Source organism: Podarcis gaigeae (genome assembly GCF_964106915.1).
Source record: "Podarcis gaigeae genome assembly, chromosome: 14".
NCBI classification, from domain to species: domain Eukaryota; kingdom Metazoa; phylum Chordata; class Lepidosauria; order Squamata; family Lacertidae; genus Podarcis; species Podarcis gaigeae.
In genome coordinates, this window is record NC_139690.1 from 27,664,569 (window position 1) to 27,674,519 (window position 9,951).

Here is a 9,951-nt window from a genome sequence, read left to right on the forward strand (position 1 = left end):
ACCTCGGGATTTGGATCTCCATCCTCCCCCACAAAAAAAAGAGAGCGAGGGCGGGGGCTTTGAGAAAAATATGTCAAAACAAGGAAGAGCGTGACTTTGCTGCTGCTCCTGTTCTCCCTCCCCCCATTCCGTTTTGTGGGTCACACATTACCCCATTTCCCTCCCTCCTCCAGACGACCCTCCAACTACCCACCTCGCTGTATCCCCTGGGAAGGCGGGAGCTGCATGCCAGAGCCCCCCCCCCCCAGTTCTCCCCACTTTCCCTTTCCACCCCTCTGCCCCCACTTGCCCCTCCCCCTCCCTTGGCCTGAGGCTGCCCCTCACTCTCGCCCCCTCAGCGCCCTCCTCACCTGGCCCTCCCCCCCCAGCCACTCACCCCCCCGAGGCTGCCACCGCCTCCCGCCACCGCCACTTCCTGCTTCCTCAGGCGGGACTTGAGGCTCTTCATGATGTTACTGCCGCCGCCGCTGCCCCTCAGACTTCGGGACGGGACGACGCTCGGCGCCGGCGCCCCTTTCCTCGCCCCGCCCCTCCACCCACACCCGGCCAATGGGAGACGGCCAGGCCCCCGCTGCAGCCATTGGGGAGGCGGATCCTCGGGAGAAGGGCGGGACTTCCTTGGTCTCTTTCGGCAAGCGGCTCCCAGAGCGAGGACTCCGTACCTGGATCGGGAGAGGGGCGGGGCTGGCCAGGTGCCTGTGGGGCCACGCCCCCTAGGCGGGGAGGAGGCGGGAGGCTGGGCAGCTTTAAAAAGGGCCGCGCGGACCCTGCGCTGGAGGAGCGGCAGCTACAGCCGCCCGGGTGGGAGGTAGGTTGGGCTGCCCTCCGCGCCTGGCATAGCGCGGGCGAAATAGCCAGGAATCCGTGGCGCATCGAACGCTCGCGTTGCTAAGATCTGATAAAGTTGACAATCTTTTCTTGGACTTTGCTGTTTTAACTCATGTCCAACTCATTCTACGTGCCCATTTTATAGTTTTGTTTTTCATCTTTTTTCGTCTTGTTTTATATACATTATAAAATGATAAATAAATAAATTTGCCAAAAAACCACCCCCACTAACCTTGCTGAAGCTGAGCAGGCCTGGTTGTGTGGCCTGCATGGCCATCCTTGCAGGGAGGGCTTTCCTAGGTCCTGAAAGGGCACCAGCCACAGGCCGATGGGGCAAGGGTGCAAGTGCTATTGATAGTTATGGGTCAAGGCCCACGATGGGCATAGCCAAAGGGGGCAGACTTATTAATACAGCACATGGTTAAACTCTGCAACTCAGTCCCTGAAGTGGCAGTGGGTGGCCACCAATCGAGATGGCTTTAAAAGAGAATTAGACAAATTCATGGAGGAGAGAGCTATTGATGGGGAAGCTGTTCTCTGCTGCCAGAGTTGGCAGCAGAAATGCTTTTAAATACTGATTGCTGAAAACCACAAGAGGGGAGAGGGCTTTTGGGGTTTCCCACAGGCATGTGGTTGTCCACTGTGAGGACAGGATGCTAGACGAGATGGACCAGTGGCCCAATCCAGGCAGCTTTTCTTATGCTCTTAAAAGGATGGGTGGCTGGGTGCTGACCCCACCCCATCCCAAAAAGAGGCTTTTAACAGGGAGGGAGGGAAACATTTTTTTTCAGAGTACCCAATGGGAATAAGTTTTGTGGGGGGGGGGGGAGAAGATGCAGAAAGAGCCAGTCCCCTGCTCCAGACAATAACCCTACTTGGATTGCAATAGTACCCATTGTGGTAAGACAGCCAGCTGGCTGGAATTGGCATTAATGTAACCCAGCCTTCATCCAGCCTGATGCCCTCCAGATGTGTTGGGCTACAAACCAGCATGGCAGGGACTGTCTGCATGCAGAGCAAATGCTTAGTCCTTTCTGGGCTGCAGCTTCTCTTTCCAAAGGGTTAAATGCTTTCCACAAGATCTGATGGCCTATCTCATCAGGGTTGTTTACCATGGGAAAAGAAACCCAATTTCCCCCCACACTGCAGTTAGAAAGGATCCTTCCATGTGGGCTCAGGAAAGAATCCCAAGGGAGAAGCTTAATGTCTGGGGGACGGGGAACAGATGCTGCAGGCAGGAGGAGTTTAGCTCCCAAGAGGCTTCATCAGATCCCTTCCACCTGGGCACTCTCCCTACCAGGATCTCCACACAGCTGGAGAGCTTCTGACAAAGGAGAGGAGTCAAAGAGGCAGTGACTGTGAATCATAGAATTGGAAGAGGTACCAAGGGTCATCTAGTATAACACCCTGCAATACAGGAATCACAGCTAAATAAAACCTGACAGATGTCCATTCAACCTCTGATTAAAACCTTCCAAGGAAGGAGAGTCGTGGTCCATTCCACTGTCAAACAGTTCTTACCATCAAGGAGGCTCTTCCTAATGCTAAGCCAGAATTTTCTTCCTTGTCATTTGAATCCACTGGTACGTGCCCTAGCCTCTGGAGAAGCAGAAAACAGGCTTGCTCCATCTGGTCATGCTGGCTGCTTAGGGAAGGCTGATGCAGAAGAATTAAAGTCACATATGGAGCTGAAATCTAAAATATGAAGCCATTAGCAAAATGAGACAAGACCCCGGGGAACAGCTTAGATCATAACTGACTTATCAGGGCCCGTCTGTCGCATCTAAGCCTCATGATGCTTTGCCTTGAGAGCATCCACTTCAGTTGCCACAAGACTCTGTACACAGGTGGGCCGGTGCTCATTCATACTTTAGCTGTGATTCCTGCACTGCAGCAGGTTGAACTAGATGGCCCCTGGGGTCCCATCGACTACATTTCTATGATTCTAGCATGCAATTGCAAGCATAGGTCTGTGCAACAGGAGGAGACAAGAGAATCCGCTGGGATGGGGGGAGGTTGGAGTTCTTTACAAGCTACAAATCCATCGCTGCAAACCCTCTGAATGTTCCAAGATCTCTCCGTGCCACTAAACAGTTCCTGTTCTGAGCACAGGAATAGCCAGCAGCTCCTTGCCATAAAGGCTGCTAACCATTTATTTGCACAAGCAGAGACTGGTGCCAGCAAGAGGTGTCTAGACGAGGTGCATTATGCATGATAAGCCTGGCCCAAAAAACCATGGGAGCACTCACAGAATCCTCTTGCTAGAACCAGTATGGTATAGTGGTTAGAATGTTAGACGAGGATCCGGGAGACCAGAGTTCAAATCCCAACTCAGCAATGAAGCTCTCAACTGGGTGACCTTGGGCCCGTGAACACCTCTCAGCCTAATTTTACAATACAGTGGTACCTTTGGTTACAGATGTTTCAGGTTACATACGATTCAGGTTACAGACTCTGCTAACCCAGAGATAGTACCTCGGGTTAAGAACCTCGGGCTTCAGGATGAGAACAAAAATTGTGTGGCGCCAGTGCTAAAGTGGTGCTTCAGGTTAAGAGCAGTTTCAGGTTAAGAATGGACCTCCGGAACGAATTAAGTTCTTAACTCGAGGTACCACTGTATTTCAAAAAGTGAAAATCCGAACACAAAAGTTGTTGAACTTTTGTTAAAAATTGCCCAAAGTTGTTTAGCCTTTTTTTTTTTTTTTGCAAAATCTCAAAAAAGAAGTTTTTGAGCCATATTTCAGGAAAATCACCAAAATATAGACTCCAGACATTGGTTGCCATACATCTGGATTTTCCTGGACATTTTAGTGATTTCCGCCCAGACACTGCTTCCAACTGCAGTATTCTGGCTATGTCCAGGAAATTCTGTATGTCTGGCAACCCCATCTCAGCCTAACCTACCTCACAGGGTTGTTGTGGGAGTGAAATGAGGAGAACCATGTCTGCCACTTTGATATCCTTAGAGGGGAAAGGTGAGGTATAAATGCAAGAAAGAAAAAAGGAAACAATATGATCATTGCAAAGACAGGGCCTGGCGATGGGTTCCTACTCTCAACTACTCCAACTGCAATTGCAATTCATGCCAAGATGCAGTTTGTTCAATTTTAAAGTGCTGCACAAGGGGAGAAAAGTTGTTGTTTTTTTAAATACAAGATGCTTGGGGAAGACCCCCCACTTTTTTTTGCAGATTTATTGCCATATTAAACCTCCCAGGATTTGACAATAAAATCACTGAGCGCCAACCTTGATCAGAGTGTAGCTTTCTGAAAAGCCCTGCATTCAAGACCCCCAACGGAGCGGCCACAATCTGAAAATAAATCCTCTAATTTTATACCTGCCCCCATGCTAGGAATTCAGGCCATGCTTGCGGGTGACCTAAAATTATAGGAGGTTACAGACGTGATATTTATCATTTTAAAAGTAGCACTACGCTGGTGGCTGAGATGCCCCATGCCTCCTCCTCCACCCCCCCAACCCCGCCACTGTGGGCTATTTGTAGTTTGGGGCGCATCAAGAACATACCAGACAGCTCTCCCGTCTCCTGCCTCGTTTGTTTTGCCTCGTCCAATACAAATAAGGCAATTGCACGACATGCTGTAAACTTAACCTGCCGGGTGACACATGGCCACAACAATCCGAGGCATGCTCCTCTTTTGGGGTCAAAACCTTCCCCCTTGTTGCCTGAAATCTGCCTTCAAACGGGATGGAAAGCAGCCTGCACCGCTGCTCAAGTTAGAAAGCCAGTGGCATTTGGAAGGAAAGATTCCAGAGTCCAGAGGAAATGCTTTTACAGTTTGGACATTGAGAAGGCACAACTATGTTCACCCTGGCCTCGCGCCCTCTCTCCCCCCCACCACCACCAGGACGAATTAGGAGCAAATTGGTCCGTCATAAGCAACAAGAAGTGTGCAAGCCAAGGTTTAGTCACAGGGACACTTATCCAGCTTATCCTAGCACACTTCAGCCAGTAATCCATCCTTGCACAGTTCAAGTGTTAATGAGAACCTGAAGAAAGAGTTGGAAGGGAGGGAACTGTCCCCCTTCCACAAACTGGGGCGCCCCAGGCATTTTGGACTACAACTGCCAACAGCCCCTCCCAGCACAGCTGTAGGAGGCTGGGGCTGATGGAGATGAAGGGCACCTAGCTCTATCTCCAACGTCAAAGCAGTGAGTGTCTTTGCTGCTATAGCCCCAAAGCACCAGTTAATGTGGAGGAGATGTCCTTTTAGCAGTAGGAGAACCTCCCCACTTGCAACCTTGCATATGCTGTTGTACGGCAAAGCCACATTTGTAACACCTGTAAGAAACCCGCAAGCAGGATTCAGGCATAAGAGCCCCCTCACTTCCTGAGGTTTCCAGCAACTGGTACTCAAAATCCTTGCTGCTGCCTCCAACATGATGGAGCAGATCCATCATGGCTAGTAGTCACTGATAGCCTTATTCTCCATGCATCTGCCCATTCCTCTTTTAAAGCCATTGCTGACCATCAGCGCCTCCTGTGGGAGCAAGTTTAATAACTTTAAGTATGCACTGTGTGAATAAGTCCTTTCTTTGTATCTATCCCAAATCTCCCAACAGTCAGTCAGCAGAGCATGAGACTGTTGACCTCGGGGCCATGGAGTCGAGCCCTGTATTGCACAAAAGATTCCTGCATTGCAGGAGGTTGGAATAGAGATGATACCTTCCAGTTCTATTATTCTGCTTGCTGATTCAGCATCACTGGATGTCCACGAGTTCTAGTGAGATGAGAGAGGGAGAAAAACCATTTCTCTATCCCCTTTCTCCATGCCATGCATTAGAATATTAGAATATTCTATTCTAATTCAATCCCATGCACAATTTTATAAACTTCTATCCTATTATCTCTTACTCGCCTTTTCTCTCTACGCTGAAATGCTGCAACCTTTCTTCATAGGACAGTCGCTCCCTCCGCTTGATCACTTGGGTTGCCCTTTCCTGAACTTTTTCTAACTCTTCAATATCCTTTTTGAGGCAAGGCAACCAGAACTGCACACAGTATTCCAAATACAGTGCAATAGGATGCTACCCTCAGGGCCAGCACTGACCCTTGCTCAGAACTGGAATCCAACTAAGGCCACATCCGCTCTTGCTCTGCTGCCAACACTCGGTTTTACCATTTGTGTTGGCCATAGGAGTGGTCTGCACAGTCGTGGCATGAGGCCACTGTACAGATTCCTTGTTGATCTCCTCCAGCAGAAAGGGAACTTTAGCAGCAGTGTCAAATTGAGGCTCACACTCTTAAGTAGCACAGAACAGCCTTTGTCAACCTGGTGCCCGCCGGTTTAAATGCAGACTCTGCTTCAGGACACCTTCTGGCCTCCCCAACGCAGCATCTGAATCAGGCAGGGACAGAACCCATGGCCCTCCAGAGGTTGCTGGAGTCCAGTTTCCATCAGCCCAGCTAACACAGCCAATGGACAAAGATAAGGAGGGCTTCAGAGTCCTGCAACATCTAGAGAACAACAGGTTCCCTATCCCAGTTCTAAGAAGATTTAAGTAGAAATACATGATGAAAACAAGCCCAGCCTATTGTAAGAGCTGTTTGACAGTGAAACAGACAACCTTGGAAGGTGTAAATGCTCCTTCATTGGAGATTTCTAAGCAAAGGTTGGGTGGCCACCTGCCAGGGATTCTTTAGCTGTGATTCCTGCAGTGCAGGGGCTTGGATTAGACAACCCTTGGGACCCCTTCCATATATATGTATATATATAATTTTCCGTCAAAAAAGAAATACATATCACACCACATTACAACTTCCACAGATTTTCTCATTTTTTGGACTTCCTTCAGCCTCTCTGACAATCATCCGAATTAAACTTTTTTAATTACACATTTCCTAAATTTACTATTGCCTTTTGATATACCCTTCCACATCTGTTATTCTTTTTTTCCATATTTCTTAAGTTTTTACAGAGCTTCTTTAAATGCCACTAACGTTATTTCTTTATCACTTATACATTCCCAGTACTCAACTAACTTTCCCCAGTCCTCGATGAACTTTTGGTCTCGTAGGTATCTAATCTTCCCTGTCAGTTTATCAAGTTCTGCATAGTCCATCAGCTTCATTCTCCACTCCTCCAATGTTGGTACTTGTTCCTGTTTCCATTTCTGGGCCAGTAATATTCTTGCCGCTATTACTGCATATTGGAAAAGTTTATAATCCTTTCTGTTTATCTCATTTCCTATAATTCCTAAAAGAAAAGCCTCTGGTTTCTTAACAAATGTATATTTCAACATTTTTTTTCAATTCATTATATACCAACTCCCAGAAGCTCTTCACTTTCTTACATTCCCACCACATATGATAAAATGTACCATCGTTTTCTTTACATTTCCAACACTTCTTACATGTTTTATACATTTTTGCAAGTTTTACCGGTGTAATATACCATCTATAAATCATTTTCATAACATTTTCCTTTAATGTAGTACATGCAGTAAATTTAATATTTTCATTCCATAGTTTTATCCAATCATTAAATTGTATATTATATCCAAAATCTCTGGCCCATTGTATCATAACTGATTTAACTTCTTCATCCTTTGTATGCCATTCCAGCAGTATCTTGTACATTTTAGATAAAATTTTATATTCATTATTTATTATTTCTATTTGAAATTTTGAATCTTTCTCTGCAAATCCATATTCCTTAAGATCTTTTTTAAACATTTCATTTATTTGAAAATAATGCAACCAATCATATCCAAACTCTTTCACTTCTCCATAGGGCCCTTGGGACGCCTTCCAACTCTACAATTCTATGATTCCATGACTTGGTCATGCTGGCTGCATCAGCCAAAACAACACAGTCACAATGAGGGGGTGGGGGAGGATTTTCTTTAAAAAGTCACAACAGGACAGGCATTCTTGGCCAACCCCCACCCCTCACTCGTAGCTGAGCCCCTCCAGAAAGCGAAGTTAAGGCAAAGAAAGAGCTCCGACTCCTATCTCCTTCCACTTCCCCGGCCTGGCCCCCACCCCCCAGTAAAGATCCAGCATAAAGGGACTGCAAACAAAGAACGGCAGCCTCACCCAGAAAGAGGCCATCTTTGAACTCTGGCGGACGTGGAGGAGGAAAGGATGGGCGATGCAGAGCCCTGGGACGGCCAAGACGGTGCCTTCGGTCCTCCGCTGCAGCTTGGTCCGCCGGATCATTGGCTCCAATCAGCCAACAGAGCAAGAGGGGACAAGAGGCGGGCTTCTCAGCATGCAAGCTTTGCGGGTAACACAGAGGCAGATGGTGCAGGAAGCTGCTCCAACACGCACCACCACCGAGCATGGGAGAAGTTGTTGAGCAAAAAGCGGTGGACCATTTGATGTATTGTAACGGCAAAGGATATGGATAGAGTGAAAAGAAAACAGCCCCATTGGAGGCAGGAAGCTGAAAATCAGATTGCTAGGAGGGGGAAAGGAAGGAAAGGGCTGGGACAATGGAACAGCCCTGAAAAAACACAGCACTTTCTCAAACACGTACCAGAAACAGCTAATTGTGGAGCAAGAGATTGGGACGCACATTAGCAAGGAAGGCTTAGGAGCGGCCAGAGAGAACCTGCCCCAACCTAAGAGAGCAAGAACCTAAGAAAAGCCTGCTGGATCAGGCCCATGGCCCATCTGGTCCCAGTTCTCACAGATGCCTGCGGAAAACCCACAAGAATGGATTTGAGTGCAAGTCATCGCCCCTCCTGTGGCTTCCAGGAACTGGTATTCAGAAGCATTGCTGCCTCCATTGTAGAAGCAGAGGAGATCCATTGTGGCTAGTAGCCATCCATTGCGCCCTCCTCCATGAATTTGACTCATCGTCTTTTAAAACCATCACTGTCTCCTGTGAGAGGGAGTTCCAGAATTTAGCTACGCGCTGCTGCCCTCCTGGTGTTTCGGACAACTCCCACCAGCCCCAGCCATGTTGGGGAGGGCTGAACAAATGCATGGCTATGCAAGTGGGGCCAGGGAGCAGAGGGCATTGCATCAGATTCAAATCTCCATCCAGTCAAGCGGCTGACTGATGGCCTTGGGCAGCAGGGAGCCTGGCTAAAAGGCCATTTCACAGTGGTAAAGTCCCCCAGTCCACCTGCAGAGGATTTTGTACGACCAAAGCCTCCCATAACCCAACGTTTTCATTCCACACTCTAGTGCCATTAGCCTCAACCACCAGAGAGACAGAGACAGGTCCAGGCGACAAGCAATGCCTATTTCAGGAACATCTGAAGGATACAAATGAGGAATAGGGTTATTTTTGTTCCAGTTATATAGGGCACTGCCAGAGGACAAAGGGCCAGTAAGAGACAGGAGAAAAGAGGCAACGGATTTCATGGCCATCTCACTCTCCTGGGAAACTGTAATTTATTTATTTAGATGATTTCTTTGTTATAGCAGGCTCTTCAACCAAAAAGGGTGGAACCAATATTTTCTGCTCTGGAAACAGCTCCGCTGAACAGAACTGGATTTCATCCAAAGACCCCTTGCAGGAGTATATTCCATATCTTGGTTCCTGGGAGCTCAAGGTCACTGTTGTAAGAGGTGACATGACAGACGTTTGTAAAATTATGTATGGTGTGGAGAAAGTGGATAGTGTTCTCTCTCTCTCTCTCTCTCATAGCCTGATCCAGAAGATTGCTCTTATATTCTTAAATTTTTATGTCCTTTAGGACCTGGACTCTGAAGTCTCCAGTTACCCAGGACAGTGTGTAGAGAAAAAGCAGAGGAACGTTGCAGTCTGTGCTTGCTGACCTCCAGGTGGTGTTAAGAGGAAGGTATAAGAGCGCAAGATCTGCAGAAAACACACATCCCATTCTGTCTAGCTGCCCTCTAACCCAATCCAGCCACCCAATATACACCCTGACTGGGTTTACTTTGGGCTCTGAGGACGCTCCATTCCTGAGGCACTGTAAACCACTGTTAAACACATTATGGGCCACCTATTAGCAGACAATTATAGTTACGAACCTCCACCCACATAGAACCCCTTCTGCACCCAACTCCTTTGCATTCACCACTCATGGCAAGAACGCTTACGCCCAGCTAATGATCTAGATACCCTCCCACATATCTACTTGGTCCCGAGAAAACTCCCTTCTCAGGTGACCAAATCTGTAAGAGCT

At 47.8% G+C, this 9,951-nt stretch overlaps 1 protein-coding gene across 8 annotated transcripts in view; it reads right to left on the reverse strand.

The window, feature by feature from the left end:
• UACA (uveal autoantigen with coiled-coil domains and ankyrin repeats) overlaps nucleotides 1-8,208 on the reverse strand; it is a 51,247-nt gene extending 43,039 nt beyond the window's left edge. For 3 of the 8 annotated variants that reach the window (XM_083713054.1, XM_083713059.1, XM_083713064.1), the window contains exon 1: nucleotides 377-539. In XM_083713054.1, the coding sequence (XP_083569180.1) occupies nucleotides 377-448 (72 nt within the window). In that variant the 5' untranslated portion in view covers nucleotides 449-539. Of the gene's footprint in view, nucleotides 1-376; nucleotides 547-7,885 lie in introns of those variants that run through there. The other 5 variants (XM_083713057.1, XM_083713060.1, XM_083713053.1 and 2 more) reach the window with 4 other exon arrangements.
• Between the last annotated feature and the right edge of the window lie 1,743 nt (nucleotides 8,209-9,951).